The sequence below is a fragment of the Grampus griseus genome (genome assembly GCF_964374135.1).
Source record: "Grampus griseus genome assembly, chromosome: 6".
NCBI classification, from domain to species: domain Eukaryota; kingdom Metazoa; phylum Chordata; class Mammalia; order Artiodactyla; family Delphinidae; genus Grampus; species Grampus griseus.
In genome coordinates this window covers 44,629,938-44,651,466 of record NC_139000.1, presented here as the reverse complement: position 1 = coordinate 44,651,466, position 21,529 = coordinate 44,629,938, and the positions used below count along the sequence as shown (strand labels likewise).

General features: G+C 36.9%; 1 protein-coding gene across 2 annotated transcripts in view; it reads right to left on the bottom strand.

Moving 5' to 3' along the window:
* Positions 1–8,550: 8,550 nt before the first annotated feature.
* Positions 8,551–21,529, bottom strand: part of CARNMT1 (carnosine N-methyltransferase 1) — a 40,192-nt gene continuing 27,213 nt past the window's right edge. For both annotated transcript variants that reach the window (XM_082657542.1, XM_082657543.1), the window contains exons 7-8: positions 12,779–12,882; positions 8,551–12,072 (exon numbers count right to left, since the gene is read on the bottom strand). In XM_082657542.1, coding sequence (XP_082513668.1) covers positions 11,971–12,072; positions 12,779–12,882 — 206 coding nt within the window. In that variant the 3' untranslated portion in view covers positions 8,551–11,970. The remainder of the gene's footprint in view (positions 12,073–12,778; positions 12,883–21,529) is intronic.

The window sequence follows — 21,529 nt, the reverse complement described above, 5'->3', positions numbered from 1 at the left end:
GTGCAGAGGGCGGAGGGGGCGGGGCGGCCGGTGTGGCCCAGCCCGCGCACGCTGCCCTCGCGACCGCCGAGGTGTGGCCGGACGCTGAGGAGCAACCACGAAGCGGCTGAGATTCGAACCTGCGCACAAATGTGCGCGCGCGCACTCGCACCGGCGAGGCGGAGTCTTTGGTTGGTGGAGGCTCGCGGGGCGAACTCCCGAGCGCCCCTGCGGCCGGAAGTGCGCGCCCCGGGGCGAGGCGGGAAGGCCGCGGCGGGTTTGTTAAAGGCAGAGTGGCGCTGTCTTCGGAGGGCGTGATTTTTCCTCAGGGGCGGGGATAGGGGTGTGCAAATCCCGAGCTTAAAGTGTATATGTTAATATTCCCTTCCTTGAGTCAGTGGCCGTCGGGGCGTCCCCAGGAGTTTAAAACAGAGAATTATACAAATTTGATAAATTAGTGTTCACAGGCTTTAGCGCTACGTTAAATGATTACGCAAGACAGACTGCTGAACGGGGGTTGGGGCTGAGGGAAATAGATAAAGCCAACATGCAAAAACAAAACAAGAGAAAACAAACCAACGAGCGTGTTTTGCAGTGGCTGTTGTGGACGGTGAAGTAGGCACCACATTCCTTGATCTTTTGAATAAAAATTCACTGATGAAGTTGCAGAGAAGATGCGTCGCTCATCTAAGGGCTAATCCTGGAGCACAGACCTCTTCCGACTGAAACCTAAAATTGTTTGGCTCTTAAATTACGTGGGAAGTGCACAGAATTCCCTGCTTGCTCTGCGCGGTGATCAAAAGTGAGATTCCAAGACCTTTGTTATTTCAAACTTGTGTGTGTTGTCAAAGAAAATGAGGAGACGATAACAACATATAAGGTATTTACCTTATATTTTAATGGTTAATAAAGACAGTAACCAAGTAAAGAAGAAAGTAAGGAAGAAAATTATATATAAGTGCTTTGAAGGGAGAAATTACTATGATCTTCTAGAGGAAAATAGTGCAAGGAAGATAACTGTCCTCTAAATGGTTGGTACTACCTATATATTAATTACCCCATGCCCCTATACCTCAAGGCTGTTGTGAGAAGATAGGGCAACCAGTTGTTTATTAATAAGCACAAATAAAATAAGTAGGGTAATAAATAGTAGCTTTTCTGTCTGATCTTTCCATTTCCTCTTGTTTTCCTCTCATCCCCGCGTCCCCCTCCCCTCTGGCAACCACCCGTTTGTTCTGTGTATCTATGACTACTTCTCTTAAGTTTGCTCACTTGTTTTTTAGATTCCACATGTAAGTAAAATGATACAATATTTGTCTTTCTCTGAATTACTTCACTTTTCATAATATCCTCTAGGTCCATCCATATTGTTGCAGATGGCAAGATTTCATTCTTTTTCATAGCTGAGTAATTTTCCATTTATTTTATTGATATTAATATTATATATATATATGTATGAATATATCACAATTTGTTTATCCATTCACTGATGATGGACATGTAGGTTGCTTTCAGTTTGGGGCTATTACAGATAAAGCTGCTGAGAACATTTGTATGGACATAGGCTTTTTTTCTCTTGGGTGAATAAATACCTAGGAGTGGAAAGGCTGGATCACATAGTAAGTGTGTATTTAACTTATTAGCAAACTGCCAAACTGGTTTCCAAAGTGGTTATACCATTCTACATTGCCACGAGCAGTGTATGAGAGTTCTAGCTCCTACACATTCTCTCCAACAGTTGGTTTAGTCAGACTTTAATGTTAGTCTTTCTAAATAAGTATCTCATGTATCCCATTGTAGTTTATCCCTTTGCATTCCCCTAATGACTAATGATGTTGAGCATCTTCTAAGTGCTTACTTGCTATCTGTATATCGTCTTCACATTTTGACCAATTTTATTTTTGCCCTATTTTATTTTATTTTTGCCCAATTTTAAAATTGGGTCATTTGCTTTCTTATTTTTCTTATTTCATATTTTTATGCATGTAATCATATTTCATTCATTTGTATTAAGTATAGCATTCCATCATATGAATCCACTTCATTGTTGATAAACGTTTCAGTTTTTTCAGATGTTTGCAGTTACAAATAATGTGCTATGAGCATGCTTGTTCATAATTTCTAAGGCACATGTGCAAGAATGTCTCTACAGAGTGGAATTACTGAGTTGTAGAATATGTTTAACTTCACCTGGACTAGGTAGTGCCAAAGCTTCCCAAAGTGCTTTTTACTAGTTTATCATTCTAGTAGAGGACAAGAGATGCCTTTTTGTCGCATCCTCACCAGTAAACTGAGTATGGTCTTACCGGAGCAGTGTGATATGGTATCTCATTGTGGCCTCAGTTTGTATTTCCCCAGTGAAATTGGACATCTTTTTATATCGTTTATGGACCATTCCTGGAGCAATAATCCTGCCTCTTTACTGTGCATGGTGTCTTGTTGAACAAGTTCTAAACTTAAATGTGGTTTAAATTATGTCTTTTCTTTGTCTAGTTTTTGCTTCTTTTTTGTCTTTAAGGCATTGGCCCTTTCACCACCACCTCTGCCTCAAGACCACCCTGCCTAATCCCAGTCTCTGCTTGGCCCAACTTGGATCTCTAGCTTTTTGTAAAAGGATTGCTAAATTCTTTGCCCTTTAAAAAAATTGGTTTAGTTGGGTTTTTTTCTGATTTGGAAGAGCTTCTTTTATATTCTAGAAAGCAATGTTCTTATGGGTAGTAGGTGTTGTAAATATTATAAATATTTCCTCCCAATTTGTGTCTTGTATTTTTACTCTTTGTGATACCTTAATTTTAATGTAGTCAAGTTTATCAATGTTTTCTTTTCTGGTTTACACATATTGCATCTTGTTTAAAAAGTCCTTTCCTGTCCCAGTTCTATACATTTTATGGTTTTATATTTTTGCTTCCACATTTAAATCTTTCATCCATGTGTAATTGATTTGTGTGTTTTTATGGTGTGAAAAAAGACTCAAGTTCATTCTCCTTCCCTGTATGGAATAACTAGTTTTCTTAACACCATATATTGAATAGTTGTCCTTTTTATCACTGTTATGCAGTACCTGCTTTGTCACAAGTCAAGTTTTCATAAATACACACAACTTTGGGGGAGCTCTCTATTCAGTTAGATTGGTCTATTTGCTATCCTGGGCCAATTCAACAGTGTCTTAATTACCATAGCTTTGTAATAAATCCTTGATATCTTTAGAGCAATCCTCCACATCTTGTTCTTCAGGAATATCTTGACTCTACTAGGCCCTTTGCTCTTGCATGTACAGTCATCTTGTAGCATTACATTACCCTTTGGAATCATAATTGCATTGAAACTATAGATCAATTTGGAGAGAACTGTCATCTTTACAATATGGAGTCCATTTCCTTCTCAATGATATTTTATAGCCTCAAATTATTTAGGTCTTTAAAAAAGTTTTATAATTCTCACTGCAAGGAGCTTATGTATCTTTTGTTAGGTTTATTCCTATGCACTTTATAGTTTTTGTAAATAGTTTTTCCCCCCACACCATACCTTTTTTTTCTCCAACATTTTGAGTTATTACTCAGTTGTTACTCCCGCGCTGTCTTTAAAAAATTAGTTTACTCCAAGTTTTATATAGTACCAGATTCATTGCTTCAAGGAATTTATCCATTTCATTCCAGCTGTCAAATTTGTTGGTGTAATATTTTCTATTTTCTGTTTCCTTGATTTCTACTTAATTGGGGTTTACTTTGTTCTTCTTTCTCTAGGTTCTTTTGATTTAACCTCTAGCGTCATTGATTTTAGCCTTTCTTCTTTTCTAATATAAACATTTAAAGCTATAAATTTCTCTGTAGCACTACTTTATCTGCAGCTGCCCAAATTTTGCTGTTACATTTTCATTATCTTTCAGTTTGAAATACTTTCTAATTTCCCTGATTTCTTTTTTGACCTATGGATTATTTCAATGTGTTAATTTTTCAAATATCTGCGATTTCCCTAAATATCTTTTTCTTATTGATTTCTAGTTTAATTTAATTCCTTTAATTCATACTGTGTGTAATTTTAATCCTTTTAAATTTATTGAGATTTTATGACCCAGTATATGAATTATCATGGTGCATGTACCACGTGCTCCTGAAAAGAATATATATTCTGCATGTATTGGGCACAGTGCTGTCACGTAAGTAGATGTCACAGGTAAAGGTGATTGATAATGTTTGGTGATTTTTTTGTTTCTCCCTTAAGTTCCATCAGTTTTTGTCTATGTATTTTGAAGCTCTGTTATTAGGTACACACATATTATGATTGTCATGTCTCTGATGTACATCCATTTTTCTCTCTGATAATGCTCTTTGTTTTGAAGTCTTAATTTGAGATTAGTATAGTTGTTCCAGCTCTCCTATGCTTACCATTTGCATAGTATATCTTTTTTTTCCATCCATTTACTTTCAGCTTGTCTGTATCTTTACATTTAACGTATCTCTTGCAGACAACTTACATAGCTGGATCTTGCTTTTCTGGCATTCTGACAATTTCTGAATTTTAATTGGAATGTTTGTATAGTCCTTTAACATTTGATATAAATTATTGATATGGCTATATTTAGGTCTGCTGTTGTACTATTTTGTTTGTTCCCTTTCTTTTCTGGCTCTGTACCTCCTTTCCTGACTTTTTTTTTTTAATATTTACTTATTTATTTGGCAGCACCAGATCTTAGTTGTGGCACGCAGGATCGTTAGTTGCAGCATGTGGGCTCTCTTAGTTGCAGCATGTGGGATCTATTTCCCTTACCAGGGATTGAACTCAGGCCCCCAGCATTGGGAAGGCAGAGTCTTAACCACTGGACCACCAGAGAAGTCCCTTTCCTTACTTCTTTTGGATTAACGGAATATTGTTTTGAATTTCATTTTAATTCTTAACATTTAACTACATCTCTTTGCATTAATTTTTAGAGATTGCACTAAGGATTGCAGTATACATCTTTAACTTTTTAGTCTATATGAAGTTAACACAGTACCACTTCATGTAAAGCAGAAATCTTGAAACCCTTCTTTCTCACCCCTGCCCTGTCCCAGAAGCACTTTTATACTGACCCAGTAGGATATTCTACCTATCCTATAATTTCGTTAGAAGCACTCTGACTTCCTTCCCCAATACTTCTTGTGGAAAATAACCCAGAACTCATCATTAGTAACAACAAAGCAACAAAGAAGTTTTCTTAATATCTTCTTGGTAAAGAAGACTCTCATGAATTTATTCTGCTTATCTTTAAACTTGCCTGTTTCAGACTGATTGAATGAAGCCTCAGAGCAGTTTAGGGTAGGGAAGTGGTTTAAAAATTTTTAGCAACTATATATTTGCCAGACCTTTTACATATCTCATTTAATCCTAAAAACTGCAGCAGATGCTATTACCAATTTAACAGATAAACCTCACCCCTGAGCATCAGATCCCTGTCAACTTTTCAATGCGTCCAGACTTGACCACCGTATTTAAAATTGCAACTCACTCCATGTTAAGATTCCCCTTGCCTTTTTTTCCCCCACAGCACTTTACACCTTCCAATATATTATATAATTCACTTATTTGTTATTCTTATTATCTTCCTCTCTAGAAAGTAACCTCCTTGAGGGTAGGGTTCTTTGTGTTTTTTTCACTGATATATTCAAGCACTTAGAACAGCGCCTGGCATGTATTAGTAGCTCTTTACATATTGTTGAATGAATGACTATTCTTCATTTTACCTGGGTGTTTCACAGGCGTCTCATACTCCATCCTCCAGTATTCCCTATGAGCCATCATTCATCCAACCAGGTACTCATATCAGAAATACTCCTGTGCCCCTTCACAATCTTATGTTCACTCATTAATTTATTCTTTGAACAAATATTTTGAGCATCTGCTATGACTGGGCAAAATTCTAGACACTAGAGTTTCAACAATAAACAAAGCTAAAATCCCTATCCCTTGACTCTCCCACCAAAGCTTTGTATTGGGGGAATTAGACAGTAAACAAGTACATCTGTCAAATGCTGAGGAAAAAAATAAAGCAGGGTAAGAAGTATAGGGAGGGTTTATATAAGGTGAGCAAGAAGGATCTCTCTGATAAGGAGACTTAAGCAGAGACCTGAGGAAAATGAAGGGACAAGTTGTATATATATATGGGGAGTGACTGTAGGCAGAGGCAATGGCAAATACAAACATCCTAGAGCAAGAGCATACCTGGCATGAGCTTGGGACAGCAAAAAAGCCAGTGTGGCCTTTTTTCTCTCAGTGTTTTGTTTTGCATAGTTGCTATATCTGCTGTTAACCCTATACATTTTTTCATCCCAGACAATGTACCTTTCAACTCTAGAAGCTCAATGTGGGTTTTATATATGTCTCTACATAACTTTTTGAACATATGGAATACAGTTATGCTATTTTATTATTTTTTTTAAAAAATATTTATTTATTTGGCTGCACCAGGTCGTAGTTGTGGCATGTGGGGTCTTTAGTTGTGGCATGGGAGATCTCTAGTTATGGCCTGTGGGATCTAGTTCCCTGACCAGGGACTGAACCCGGACCCCTTGCATGGGTGCACGGAGTCTTAGCCCACTGGACGACCAGGGAAGTCCCCAGTTATGCTATTTTAATGTTCTCTGCTAATTGTTGGTTCTGGGTTGGTTTCAGTTGATTGATTTTTCTCCTCTTTATGGGTGGTGTTTTCTTCTTTCTCTGCACACATGGTAATTTTTGATTGGATACCAGATATTATGAGTTTTATTTTGTTGGGTGCCTTTTTTTTCCTCTGGCTTGGGTATGTAGTTATCTCACACACATGCACTGATCAGTACTCTACAGATTACTCCAGTGGCACTGTCCTCAGATCTCCAGTGTTCTCTCTGTGTGCAACTCTTTCCTCTCAGGAACTCTGTCCTACACAAGGTAACAACAGCTCACTGCCAGTGGAATCTGAAGCCTGTGATGCTGTGCGATAACAAAAACAAGACGCAAACCCAACTCAAGTTCTTCTAAGATTGACTCAACCTCCCATGCCTGCCTGAGAGGCATAAATTTACACCAAGGCATAAATACTCTTTACCTCAGGTTCTGTTTTTTTCTACACAGTAAGTGGAATTCAATATTATGAGACTCAGGGAAAAAAAAAAAAAAAAGCCCTAGTCAGCCGATGAAGCAATTAATGGAACTAGACTCAGAGTTGACCCAGATATTGGGATTATCAGTTAGGGACTAAAATATCTATAATATATTAAAGGATACAGTAAAAAAGGTGGACAACATGCACTGATACACAGGGAATTTCAGCAGAGATGAAAACTACAAAAAAGAGATAAATGGAAATGCTAGAAATAAAAAACATAATATCAGAGATAAAATTTCTTTCAACAGTTTCATTAGTAGAATGGACAAAGATGAGGAAAGACTCAAGGAACTTGAAGATAGGTAAAAAGAAACTATTCAGTTTGAAACACACGGAAAATTTTTTTTTAAAAAAGTGTAAAAAACAAAACAAAAACTAAGAAACCACCAAAAACAGAGCATCCAGGAGTTGTGGGACAATGACAAGACAATCTGATGTACATGTAATAGAAGCCCCAGAAGCAAGAAGCAAGAGACAGCAGGGCAGAAGAAATATTTGAAGAGATAACAGCAAAGAACATTACAGAAATAGTAACAAAATATCAAACCACAGATCCAACAAATGGGGTCCAATGGGCTGCTGCTGGTCAGCCTCAGTGCCAGCTACGTAAAACCAAAAGCAGATGTGGTCAGTCTTGAGAGGCCAGAACTCAGAACAGCCCTCACGACTCTGGCCAATCCTCTGCTTAATGAACCTCACTACGTTTTTACTAACTTTTGGGTCTGGTCTGCCAGGTGAGAGCCTACAGACTGGCAGATTAAAGACACCTCTCTTTGTCCCTTAAACTTACGCAAATTGCTCAGCCTCCCTCGTAGTTAAAAGAATAAATATTAAAATTAGATACTTATATTGACAAAATATGGAAAGCTTAGCAATATCTAGTACTGGCCAGGAATGGATGCAAAGTTATTCTCAAACGCTGGATGGAATGTAAATTGGTAGTCTTCTTGAAAGGCAACTTGACTGAAAGTGCACATACACACCCAATGATCCCACTTCTAAACAGCTACTGAAGAGAAATAAACATATATATGAGGCATGTACTACTAGCATGTTTGTGAAAATGAGGGTAACCCTCCATTAAATTTTACTTGTGCCCTCTGTCCCATTACCTACCATTATATTTCTTTACACTTCCCACCAAGCTTTTGGAATCTATACTTATACCTGTCATCTTTGATTTTTTCCCCTAAGATTGCACTGAAACTTTTTTCAAAGGGTCACCATAAATATTAAAGGTAATGTCCTGTTACCAATCTTCATCTTTTTCTATCACTATACAACAGTCAACACAGATTGAAATCACATTTACTTGTCCACCATATGCTTTCACATATTCACATACAGGCATACCTCAGAGACATTGCAGACTTGGTTCCAGACCATTGCAATAAAGCTAATATCGCAATAAAGTGAGTCACACAAACATGGTTTCCCAGGACATCTGAAAGTTATGTTTATACTGTCGTTTATTAAGTGTGCAGTAGCATTATGTCTTTAAAAAATGTACATACCTTAATTTAAAAATGCCATCATCATCTGAACCTTCAGCAAGTCATAATCTCTTTGCAATGGTAACATCAAAGATCACTGTTCACAGATGACCACAACAAATACAATAACGGAAAAGTTTGAAATATTGCAAGAATTACCAAAATGTGACACAAAGACATGAAATGAGCGAATATTGTTGGAAAAATGGTGCCGACAGACTTGCTCAACACAAGGGTTATCACAAACCTTCAATTTGTAAAAAATGCACTATTTGCAAAGCACAATAAAATGAGGTACGCCTGTATAATATTTCACAGATAGCACATACGATCTCATAAAAACCCACTGAAATAGGTGGTATCAATCCTGTCTTATAGATGAAGAAACAAACTCGGAGCACCTTGCCCAAGATCACAAATAATAATTCAGGAAAAGTATCTAAGTGCAAGTTAAGTGCTCATCCTACTAATGGCTGGTCCTGGAATTTTCTTCTACTGGTTCCTTTACAATTCTTGGTTGATTATTTAACAAAACCAAAGACCAAGATTAATTAGTATGAGGCCCAGCATACTCAGAAACCAAGTGATCATATTAGAAGCATATAAAAATAGGCTAATCCAAGGGTTCAAAAGTATTATGTGTTCAATTAAAATTCCCATGTCTATGGTTATGAGTAATTTAGATGGAAACAACCAAGCAAATATTGTTTCATAGCAATTGGCAGACTTTAATATTCAAGAAAAATTAAGTCCATCATACACATTAAAAATATAGGAAATTTCATGCAGACATGAAGCTTCCGATTAAGCCTTTGTGGCAACTTTTAGAATGAGAGTTACATACAAATACAGTGCATTTTACAGTTCCCAAACTTCGTAATTTTATACTGTGATTTATACAGCTTCTCTTTATATTTTACATATCCCATCTTGCTCACTTGATTAATATACCCTAGCCTGCATTGCTTCAGATTATGTAAATTTAATAAAAAACAACAACAAAAGCAAGCACAGTGACCTATCTCCTCCCATTTGATGAAAATGAATGAAAACATTTGTGTATAGAGTTATTTAAGAAAAATGTTTTAAACTTTAAGGCTTACACACTTTAGTAGCTATTTATACACATAAGAAATACAAAATTAAATCCTCCAGTGACACCTCTATTATTGATTGATACCACAATTTTCAAGTTTAGAATATATTAACTACAAAAGCTATAAGAAAAAGAGTGATGCAAATTTGTGAAGTACGTTTAAAAAACAGTATTCATAATATGAGGGAGAAATTAGAAACAAATGAAATGATTTCAGAATTAACTAAAATATAAGCTATAATTTAGAAATATAAGTAACATTATTAAAGAATAAAACCTGATAGCAAAAATTTTAAGTAATAATGCCAACCCATTGGTGTCAACCTGTTTTTCCCTCTGAGAAAACCAAGATCGTTTGTTTTGATACAAGTTGTAAAAAAGTTAATATTAATCAGTGAATAAAAAGCATTTCTAAATTACAAACAGCATGATTCCTTTCCTTTCAATGGCTTTTTTAAAATACTTATGCTCCTTTTAAGTTTCTTTCTTTAAAAGAAAATAATAAATTTGGGGGCTTTTTCCCCTTGCAATTAATTTCAAGTTCATCCATGTGGTAGGTAAGGAGAATTCCCACTAAGTGAATATCTGCCAAGTACTGAGGAACACAAAAAAGAGAAACAGTTTTTCAGAAATACTCAACAGGTTACATACTCGTGTCCATAACTTGACAAATCAAATTAACTTCACGGAATCCTTCACTGCATCATGGGCATAAAGGCCACAGGAGCTCCTGTAGTGTATGCAGAAAAGGTCCTACTGGTAAGATGCCAAATCGCGTAGTGACTCCCCCGCACCTAACTGACAGTAAAGGTCTAAAGACTTCTAAGTAAGTTTTCCTATGAAAACATGACATTTATGCTACCAGCACATTATTGAGATTAAGTCTATCTAATCCAAATTGCCACAGAGGTCACTTAATATCATCACAATCATCTGTGAAAATATTCAATATTACTTCCTTTTCTCCAAGAAAAGGTTAAATTAGTCATCTCTACTTATCAAGCTACTGGAAAACAGGATAATAAACATTAAAAAAATACAAAGGAAAACTCCCTCCAATAAAGATCCGCTAGAGGTAGAAATTTAAAGCAGCATATATACTGTTTTAGCTACAGCTATCAGGGAACAAAATTGGTATTAATCTGAAATTATATTAATGGCTGCTTCTTACAATATTAAAGACACAGACCATGGGCAGTAATTTATCCCTAAATTTCATAATCAAAATTTCTCCACATTAATACTATCATGACAGTTTTTACTAGTATATAATTGTTTTAACGGAAAAAAAAGTGCTTGCTTTTGTAATTCATGTAACCTAAAGAAAAGACATTATTGTAAACATCTCACTGACAAACTCTGTATTCATTTATAGTTTGAAATCATACATTTCAAATGGGCAGATTTTATTCTTATGTCCCCAGTTTCTGAGCAGTACCTTTAATAAAGGCTTTTGTGCCTCACTTAGAATGCTGAGATCTCATACATTTCAGAGTGATCCATGATGAGTATGCTTTCAAAAAGCGTTCAATTTAGTGTGTCCAAAAGACTTAATTTCTCAGTTATTTAAAATGCATTTTACTGGCCTGTGATCCTATGAATTCAGCACTTCATAAAAATGAAATGTTTGATGCTAACTATAAAGTCAGTTGAGCTAGAAAATAAAATCAAATAATCTGAATGATAAAAGAATAGATGCACATTTTACATATAGATTCCTTAGGTCCAAAGTAAACAAAATTCCCAATTCCAGATGTTGAAAGTGACAGAGGATCCTTAGACTTTTTAAAAAATAACATGTGCAATGCATACAAAAGAACAAAAAAGGAGATTATTATGGACTTCAATACTATTAGTCATTCATATGGCAGACTTGCAATGGACAGCTTCATGAAGACACTGGAGACAAAGTTTTTTCTACTGAAAGATAATTCTGGGCTTCAAGGAAAATGTATACTTGAAGACATTTCCTCCATTTTTACTTGTGTAGTACAAATATGCATGGCATAGTATGTTTCTGAAAAAGCAATAGACATATTAAGAAAATAGACGCTATTTCTTAATTTTGTTAGGAATAAGAAGGCACCACTGACTTGAGGTTGTGTCCTGTCATTGTGATAGTTGACTTTGAGTTGTTTATTTCAGCATCTGCTATTATTAAACTTTTTTCCTTGTGATACCACTTGAGATTGTGTCCTGTCATTGTAATAGTTGACTTTGAGTTGTTTATTTCAGCATCTGCTATTATTAAACTTTTTTCCTTGTGATACCACTTGAGACCGTTATTGTGGTTTACGGACCACAAACAAGACACATTCATAGTAGTACTTCATCATGGAGAGATCATTCACAGTATATGTTGACAAGACAGATTCTTTTTCCACCTGAAATGCAAACAATAATCATAATGATGATGATGATGACAACCATGGTGCTATTTTAAACACATTCTGTATATTAATTCATTTATTACACACAAGTACCCCCTAAGATTGGCACTATTAGTAATCCCACTTTACCAACAACAGTTTTGCTCAAGGTCACACCACTAATAAGTGGTGGAACTGGAATTCACACTCAAGAAGTCTAATTCCAGAGCTTGAACTGTAAACTACTACAATATGTTGCTTTTCTTTATCTTTAAGAACAAACCTGTTATTTACCTTTTAAATGAATCAAATGCTTCTAAATAAACATACAACTAAAACACAATAGTCAAAGTATCATGAAACCTTATAATCACATGATAAGGAAAGACTGAACAGTACAAAAGTACATACAGTTAACAATATCCCTCTTACACCTGCCCTCCCACCCTGTCTACCTGGTACTTTTCAGTCTACAAAGGCCAATATTATAATGGTCAGCTACCACTTATTGAAAGGTGATTACACCAGAGATTACTGTTTTCCATTTACATACATATTATCTCAAATCCTTATAGTTCTAAAAGCTAAGTATTATTATTTTCACTTTATGGGTGAGAAAACAAAGAGGTTAAGAGGTAAAGCCAGTAACTACCATAACATCACCATTCCTGTTTAAGTGCTTTGGAAGTTAAATTTTGGCAATACTTCATTCCATCCTTACCTCTACCTGGAATCCATACTGCAGGACAACGTTTTTTATATCCTCATAGCTCAATTCTATGGAAAGTTCATTTGCCAAATTTTCAAAGTGGTATAGCAGAGGACCTATGGTTTAAAGATACTATGAATGAACTACTTAAATATAAACATGCACTAGTAGCCGTTTAAACTGAACTCCAAGTTGAGAAATAAGTTGGGTAGAGGATGAAACGTAAAAAGGAGAGGTAAAGAACCATTACATTTGCCAAGGACAAGTATCCAGACCACTGAAACTTTGGCCAAGTAACTGCCATTTGAGTGCTGGGCCTACATTCATGGGGAGCGAGACCCTCTGGTATAACCGCCTTGCACTGTGATTCTCCACATCATGGGCCTTACACCTGTAACTCTTAAGGTCCTGAAGGAGTAGCTGAATCACAGAATGCCTAGTCCCCAAAATGCAAGGGTATACTGTAATTATAATTCCATAAGTAAATGCAAAACTGCAGTTACAAACTGAGTATCGCATGAAAACAGAGAAGAGTCCTCAAGCCAGACTGGGAAGGAAAAATGCAGGGGTAAGGGGGGTTGGAGAGTGATAGGCTGGGCTTCCTAGAAGGAGAAGGTGATACGAGAGCTGGCTTTTTTTTTTTTCCCCCTTCTTTTTTGGCAGCACCTCGTGGCTTGCAGGATCTTAGTTCCCTGACCAGGGATTGAACCCGCGCTACCACAGTGAAAGCACTGAGTCCTAACCACTTGACTGCCTTGTGCTGGCTTTTTAAGAGCACAGTTCATATCCCAGCTCTAACACCAACTAATTGTGTGCCTATGAACAAGTCACTAACTCTGTCCCATCTGTAACGTGACTTTAACGTGAGATAACACACCTGGCATATTGTAGGCACTAAGTTCATCAAAGCTATTACAACTTCTTAAAATGACATTCCCCCTTTACTATTCTCTCACTCCAGATATCCAAGGAACTATCACCTGACTCAAACCAAATTTTCCAATCTTTTAGTCTCACATTTTGCCCAATCTATCGGCTTTATCCAGGTAACATTATCATTCCAAAGTTATACTAAAGGATTAATCTAGACAACCATCTCTGCACCTTTCATTGGGTTAATTATAAACCCTGAGACCAACTCACCACCCACACCCCATCCCCACTGCTCATACCATGTGCTAATAATCACAAGAGATAAAAGTAACAAGACAAAGTTTCTGCTCCCAAACTGCTCACCACTCTGTGGAACATACTTACTTAGGGTTAAAAGGTTTTTCTTCTTCTCTTTTTTATTGTACATAAACCACTAGAAAAAAATAACTATAATTTATATATTAGTGCTCTTTTCAAAAGATAACAATGACTCCCCACCAAACTACTCACTCTATCAAGCTTCAATTCCTTTTAGCTGGATTAGTACTAGTAAAAATGAAAGATGCTACCATTTACTGAGCACCTATTGTAACCAAGATCATCCCAAAGCTTTTGAAGCCTTTTATTAAAGAACGCAGAGCCTCATAGCAAAGTCTTTCCAGCTCTAAAGCATATGCTGTTCCTTCTCTATTATTTTAAGAACCTCCAACAATATTGTTTTATTATATCTACATAAACACATTCCTAGGCCAGATTTTACTTCTACATATGTTTTATTCCATTACAAGCTATATGTCTTAGGTTTCTTTTGAATCCACCATAATGCCCAGCATAGCACTGAATGTACAGTTAAGCATCTGTAACTTTACCACCCAAAGACAGCCATTACAATTGCGCTGTATTTTTCAGTCTCCTATCACAAATGGTACTTCAACAAATAGCTCTGTGTATATTTCGGATTCTCCCTTACAAAGAAATTCCTTGAAGTGAAATTTCCAGGTCAAAGAGAATAAACAGGGCTTCCCTGGGGGCGCAGCGGTTAAGAATCCACCTGCCAATGCAGGGAACACGGTTCGATCCCTAGTCTCGGAAGACTGTACAGGCCGCGGAGCAACTAAGACCATGCGCCACAACTACTGAGCTTGCACTCTAGAGTTCGTGAGCCACAACTACTGAGCCTGCGTGCCACAACTACTGAAGCCCACGCACCTAGAGCCCATGCTCTGCAACGAGAGGCCACTGCAATGAGAAGCCTGTGCACTGCAATGAAGAGTAGCCCCCGCTCACTGCAACTAGAGCAAGCCCAAGCGTAGCAACGAAGACCCAATGCAGCCCAAACTAAATTTATTAAATAAATAAATAAAATAAAACAAAGAGAATAAACATTTTTACTGACTTGATTCAAACTGCCAAAATGCTTTCCAAAGGAGAAAATAACAGTTTTCACTCACAATTGCAATGGTAAGTACTTGTTTTAACACCTTACTTAGGAAGGGGTGGGAATACAATGGTACAGTCACTCTGGAAAACTGGTTGGCAGTTTCTTGTAAAGTTTTCCATACATGCACCACATATGACCCAGTAATTCCACCAGTAGGTACTTATCCAAGAGAAATGAAAACTTGTGGCTACAAGATTTGTACTCAAGTGTTTATAGCAACTTTATTCATAATCATAATTTGGGAACAACCCATATGTCCATCAACCAGTGAAAGAATAAAAAATGTAGTATATCCATACAGTGAAATATTACTCAGCAATAAAAAAGAAAAAAGCTACTGGTATATGCAACAAAATGGATGAATTTCAAAAGCATTATGCTAAGCGAAGAAAGCCAGACACAAAAAGCAACTTACTGTATGATTCTATTTATATGGTATTCTGGAAAAGGGAGTACTATAGTAACATAAAACAGAGAACTGCCAGGTATTAAGGATGAGAAAACTGACTACAAAGGGGCACAAGAGACCTTTTGGGGATGATAGAAATGTTCCCTATCTTGACAGAGGTAACAGTTACATGATTATCCAGCTTTCAAAATGCATCAAACTGTACACTTAAAAAAAAAAAGGGTGAATTTATTATGTCAACTATACCCCTCCCAAATCTAACTTAAAAAGAAAAAACACAGTAAGTATTTGCTAAATTGGCAAGAGGAAAACAACAGGCCAGACATGATTTCATCTGCATTTCCTTGAGGCTGAGCAGTTTTTCACATTTATTACCTGGTCGCTCATTCTTTAAATGAATGTTTACCAAGCACCTAGCAAATACCTGGCACTGGATATATAAAGATGAATAAAACACTGCCACACTCCTCAAGGAGTTCTTTATTTTCTCAACTCGCGTGTCTCTTCACATTTTTTAATGGAAATAACAGAAGAAGCAAAGAAATATTTTTTCCTTGACCATAAGTATAAAGCAAGCTCAGTAAGAGAAAGCTAAAATAACATGAAATTTCATAAAAATAAAATCAAACCAATGAGTAATCCTAACACTCAGAGATAACCACTTGAAAACTTAATGTATCTCCCTGATGCATTAGCATGAGATATTACGTATATAGTTTTGCATCTTACACTTCATTCGGAACATTTCACTATTTTATTGATTATTTCTGGAGAATGGTTTTACTATGTGGCTATCCTATGACTATCCATTCCATTACTGTTAGAAATGTAGGTTCAGTCTAAGTTTTCACTCAGTGAGTATGTCCATTAATTGGTCTTTAGTCTTCACCCATATCTAATTATTTCACTCTGACAGACTTCTACAAGTATAATTAACCTAACACATGTACGTAATACTGAATGCAATTATGTAATAGGTTAGATGGCAAGGCAAATATTTGAGGCTTTGTGGGCCACATACAATCTCACCCACACATTCTTATTTGTGTGTCCCCCTACCCCAACGCTTTAAAAAATGTAAAAAATACTCTTAGCTGGTGGGCCATAAATAGGCGGCTGGCTAAATTTGGCCTGTGGGCGATAGTTTGCCAAACCCTGACCAATGTATGAATTGTTAAGATTTTATCATACATTATCAAAATGTTTTCTTCTTGAATAAAGTTTTATTACTATACTCCCACTAGCAGTACATAAGCACACCCTATCTCACTGTAGCTTATCTAAACATCAAGCAAAAAATTTAAAAATCTACCCAATATGATACGTGAAAAATGGCATCTCATGTATATTTATTTGATTAGCAATGAAGGTGAACATTTTTCCCCCTGTATATAGGTCATTTACATTTACTCTTTTATAACTTATACATTTATGTTGTCTGTCTATTTCACTTGAGAAGGTTTCTCTTAAAGACTTTTACTTTTTTTTCCCTTTCCAATTTTTTTCTAATTAAAAAAATAGAGCTCATTGCAAAAATACAAAAACATATAAAGGAACTTCTGCTTCCTGTAAAGGCAGGTTAGGTTATTCAGACCAATGTTTCTACTGAAAACAACTAAAATTGGCGTATATAATTTATTTTTTTAAATCTTAAAAATAAAGAATACATGGCAAGTTACTAAGAAACTACCAGGAGCCCAGAGGATTAACCAGAGGTAAAGCTAGATGCCATTTTTTTTACCCTGAGGGTATTTGACTATCCATATGAAATGGGCCTGCAATTTAACAAACTCTTTTGGCCAGGGTGATAAAAAGACAAAACTCTGAGCCTACCAAAGGTAGGTCTGACAGATCACCCAACATTATATTTGGAATCTTACAGGCTATCTTCTTCTTCTTTTTTTTTTTTTTAATTTTTTTAAAAACATCTTTATTGGAGTATAATTGCTTTGCAATGCTGTGTTAGTTTCTGCTGTATAACAAAGTGAATCAGCTATACATATATAACCCCATATCCCCTCCCTCTTGCGTCTCCCTCCCACCCTCCCTATCCCACCCCTCTAGGTGGTCACAAAGCACCGAGCTGATCTCCCTGTGCTATGTGGCTGCTTCCCACTAGCTATCTATTTTACATTTGGTAGTGTATATATGTCCATGCCACTCTCTCACTTTGTCTTATGGGCTATCTTTGAGGTAAGAAATAAGTAAACTGAATTCTATCCTTTAACCTGGGGGTGGGGGGGAAGGGGGTTGCAAGGAAAGCTGACCTAGTGCTTACTAAACAAGGGGGAAAAAAGAGAAAAAAAATAATTTTGGAGAGATATTGTAAATCATGCTTTAGCCCTAGGGTAGATTTTCAGCTTAATTTTACATAACATGAGTGGTCCAATGAACCTCAAGTCCAGGTTTTAGTTTAATATTTAATTTTAATTTAATTTAGAATTTAATATTCTGTTGTTTTTCTGATAATGTTCCAATCTTCTCCCAGAAGCAAATGCACATTCCTTTGGAGAAAAAACCCTTTAATGTAGGTCTCCAGAAATCTCCAAAAGTAACTTCTCAAGGGCAATGAGCAATAAATAAATGGTTAAGGTCCACAGCCCAGGGAAACAAAGAACCATAAGCAAGAACCAGCAGGAACAGGAGAAAGCAGAGACTCACCTGCAAAGACTTGAGATATTACAATTATTGGACAAAATACACTCAGTATTTTCAAAGAAATAAAAGACTATCTTGAAAATATATTCAGAGAATAGAAGATTCTTAAATGACATAGACCAAAACACACAAACAAAACCAAAAAAAAAACCCACCTAATAGAAATAAAATAGATATTAGACACAGTGAAAGAGAGAATTTGTGAATGGGAGGACAGGTCAGAATAAATTATCCAGAATGCAAAACAGAGAGACAAAAAAATAGCAAGTAAAGAGAAGTGAAAGCTAGAGTGAGAAGGTCTAAAATACATTTGATTACATTTCCAGGAGAGAAAAAGAATGAGGGAGAGGAGATTTATGAAATAATAGAAATAATACGTGTTATTACTTATTTTGATGCTATGCTTGTCTCATATTGGCAAGTGGAGACCCTTTTTTAAGCTAAGATTTTTCAGAACTGATGAAAAAATTTACAGACTCAGGTAGCCCAATAAACTGTATAGTTTTTGTTTTTGTTTTTGTTTTTGTTTTTGCAGTACGTGGGCCTCTCACTGTTGTGGCCTCTCCCGATGCGGAGCACAGGCTCCGGACACGCAGGCTCAACGGCCATGGCCCACGGGCCCGGCCACTCCGTGGCACGTGGGATCTTCCCAGACCGGGGCACGAACCCGTGTCCCCTGCATCGGCAGGCAGACTCTCAACCACTGTGCCACCAGGGAAGCCCAACTGTATAGTTTTTAAAAAGAAAAAATCACAACTAGATGTAATATTGAACCTGAAAAAACTACAAAGTGAAAAATCTTAAAAACAAAACTGATTACTTAAAGAAGCAACAGTTAAAATAGCTAAAGTCTCAACAGAAGCTAGAAGCCACTGGAATGATATCTTCCATGTACTGAAAGCTATATGCCAACCTTGTGTTGCTTGGGAACTAAAAGTACCAGCATAAATTCATGATCTATAAACATGAACTGTGTCTATAGACATAGAAGGGTACAAACATATACTTCTAAAAAGGTCTAGAAGCAATACCATCGCAGTGGTAAAATCCAGATTTTCATTTCTACATACCATTCCCCACTAAAAGGAACCAGGAATCCTTGGAAAAAATGACTGACTTCAGGGATCTCAGGCAGAAAAAGTATAAGATGAGCCTGGTATACCTGGTTATGCCAGAACGGAGGTGCTCAAAAAATGACAGGGATATGTCAAAAGGACACAGGAGCCAGCTTGAAGGAGATCCCATTTACCAAATCTGGGATAAGTTGATTTAAACCATTTATATCCTTAAGGTTCTAAAAGTTCCAGTTAAGAGACAGAGATTATTAGATTGGATAGTGAAAGAAAATTTAACTGTATGCTGTATATAAGAGACACATCTAAAACATAAAGATACAGAAAGGATTTAAGAGAAAAAGATCCACCATACGATTATTAAAAGCTAGTGTAGGACTTCCCTGGTGGCGCAGTCGTTAAGAATCCACCTGCCAATGCAGGGGACACGGGTTCGAGCCCTGGTCCAGGAAGATGCCACATGCCACACAGCAACTAAGCCTGTGCACTGCAACTACTGAGCCCGCACTCTAGAGCCTGCGAGCCACAACTACTGAGCCTACATGCCAAAACTACTGAAGCCCGCGCACCTCTATCCTGTGCTCCACAACAAGAGAAGCCACCGCAATGAGAAGCCCGCGCACTGCAACGAAGAGTAGCCCCCGCTCGCCACAACTAGAGAAAGCCTGCGCGCAGCAACAGAGACCCAATGCAGCCAAAAGTAAATTAATTAAAAAAAAAAAAAAAGCTCATGTAGCTATACTGACATGCTGACTTAAAGAAAGATGGCTTGCATCTGTGCAAAACAGACAGCTGGCACTCAAACTCCAGCAAAAAGTTTTATAGTCAGGGTAGGGAGGTGTTGGGGGTAGGAGTAGGGTGAACTGGTGGTCACTGCCTGATCATTTTCCAATGCAGACTTTTAATTAATCCTCTTCTTTTCTGTCCTACATTTCATACTCACTCTCTACTAGGCCATGCTTTCATAAATTCTGCTCCTTTTCCATTTACTTTTTCCAGGGAATTAAACTTCTGGTCTCCTGCCTGAGCATGGACTGGAAGGGGGCATAAGGTAGGCATCTTGGTTACATAGGAGGTCAACTGTTTCCTAAATATAGATTTTTCAACTTATGTTGTTTTCATTTGGTACCTCATTTTCCAGGGTTATTCCACGTCAACCAGCTCTATTCACGTTGGTCTCTTTGCACAACTTATCCACCTACCCCATCTTCTGAAATACTGTTACATTCTTTCGTCCCCTGATGACATCCCTGCCATTATTTGTTCGTGTGTTTTATACCTTTTTATAAACTGTAACAAGATCTCAGTGAGGAGATAATGTATGTGTTCAATCATCCACCTTTTATAGGAAATCGTTCATGTTTTTAAAAATTCTGTAGGTTTACAGTGCTTTCAAATCTGATAGGCTCCATTTCTCATTACGCTTTACAAAGACCTCCTTTGGTACTTTAACCTGTTTCTCCTTCCAGATGAAGTTAGATTCAATTTGCTAATTCCCTGCCCTCCGCTATCCAACTATAAATGTATCAGTGCATGGGCACAGACACGCACACCTACACCCCCACTTTTAAAAATAAATTCTGTATAAATGCATTTAAGGGGTACTGATCACCATGAAAAACAGTTGCACAGGATGCACAGGCATTCTTCTGCATTTTGCCAGACCAGAGCCTTTCCCAAAGGACATATGCAGAAGAGTTCCCTTGAAAAGCTCACTAGTTTTCCAGAACCTAGGAAACATTAAAGTGAATACCTTAAATACCTCTTAAAGCATTTTATAAATTAATAATATTCCCAACTCTAATCTCATATAATGTCACTAATTTTTCATTACAATTTAACTTCCAATGTAACTTTTTAGTATTCCAGAATGGCTAGCAGTTACCTCTCTCATTACATATGAGTATGTTGACATTCTGGTCTATGTAAGCATGATTAGGGTGAAACTGTCCCCGAAGGGCTGGGGACACACTCTCAGTTTACAGATAAAACTAATTTTCCAAGTCCACATGGCTGAAGCCAAAACCATAGGAATGTTATGAATTTACCAATATAAATGCCATTTTATTAAGTCCCTTGGCAGCAAACTTCTGTGGCATCTTAACATTACTTTGATCCTGATTTCAAATTCTGAAACAATACAACCATTCATACACCTAACAGTTGCTAAATATTCACTCCAAGTGAGGAAGAGGCATTAGATTCCTGCCCTCATCAAGCTTAAAGACTAGTAGGGGAAACAAAAAGATGACTGACTATACCACAATGTGTTAAATGCTAGGGACAGATTCTGTGAGAATATAAAAGAG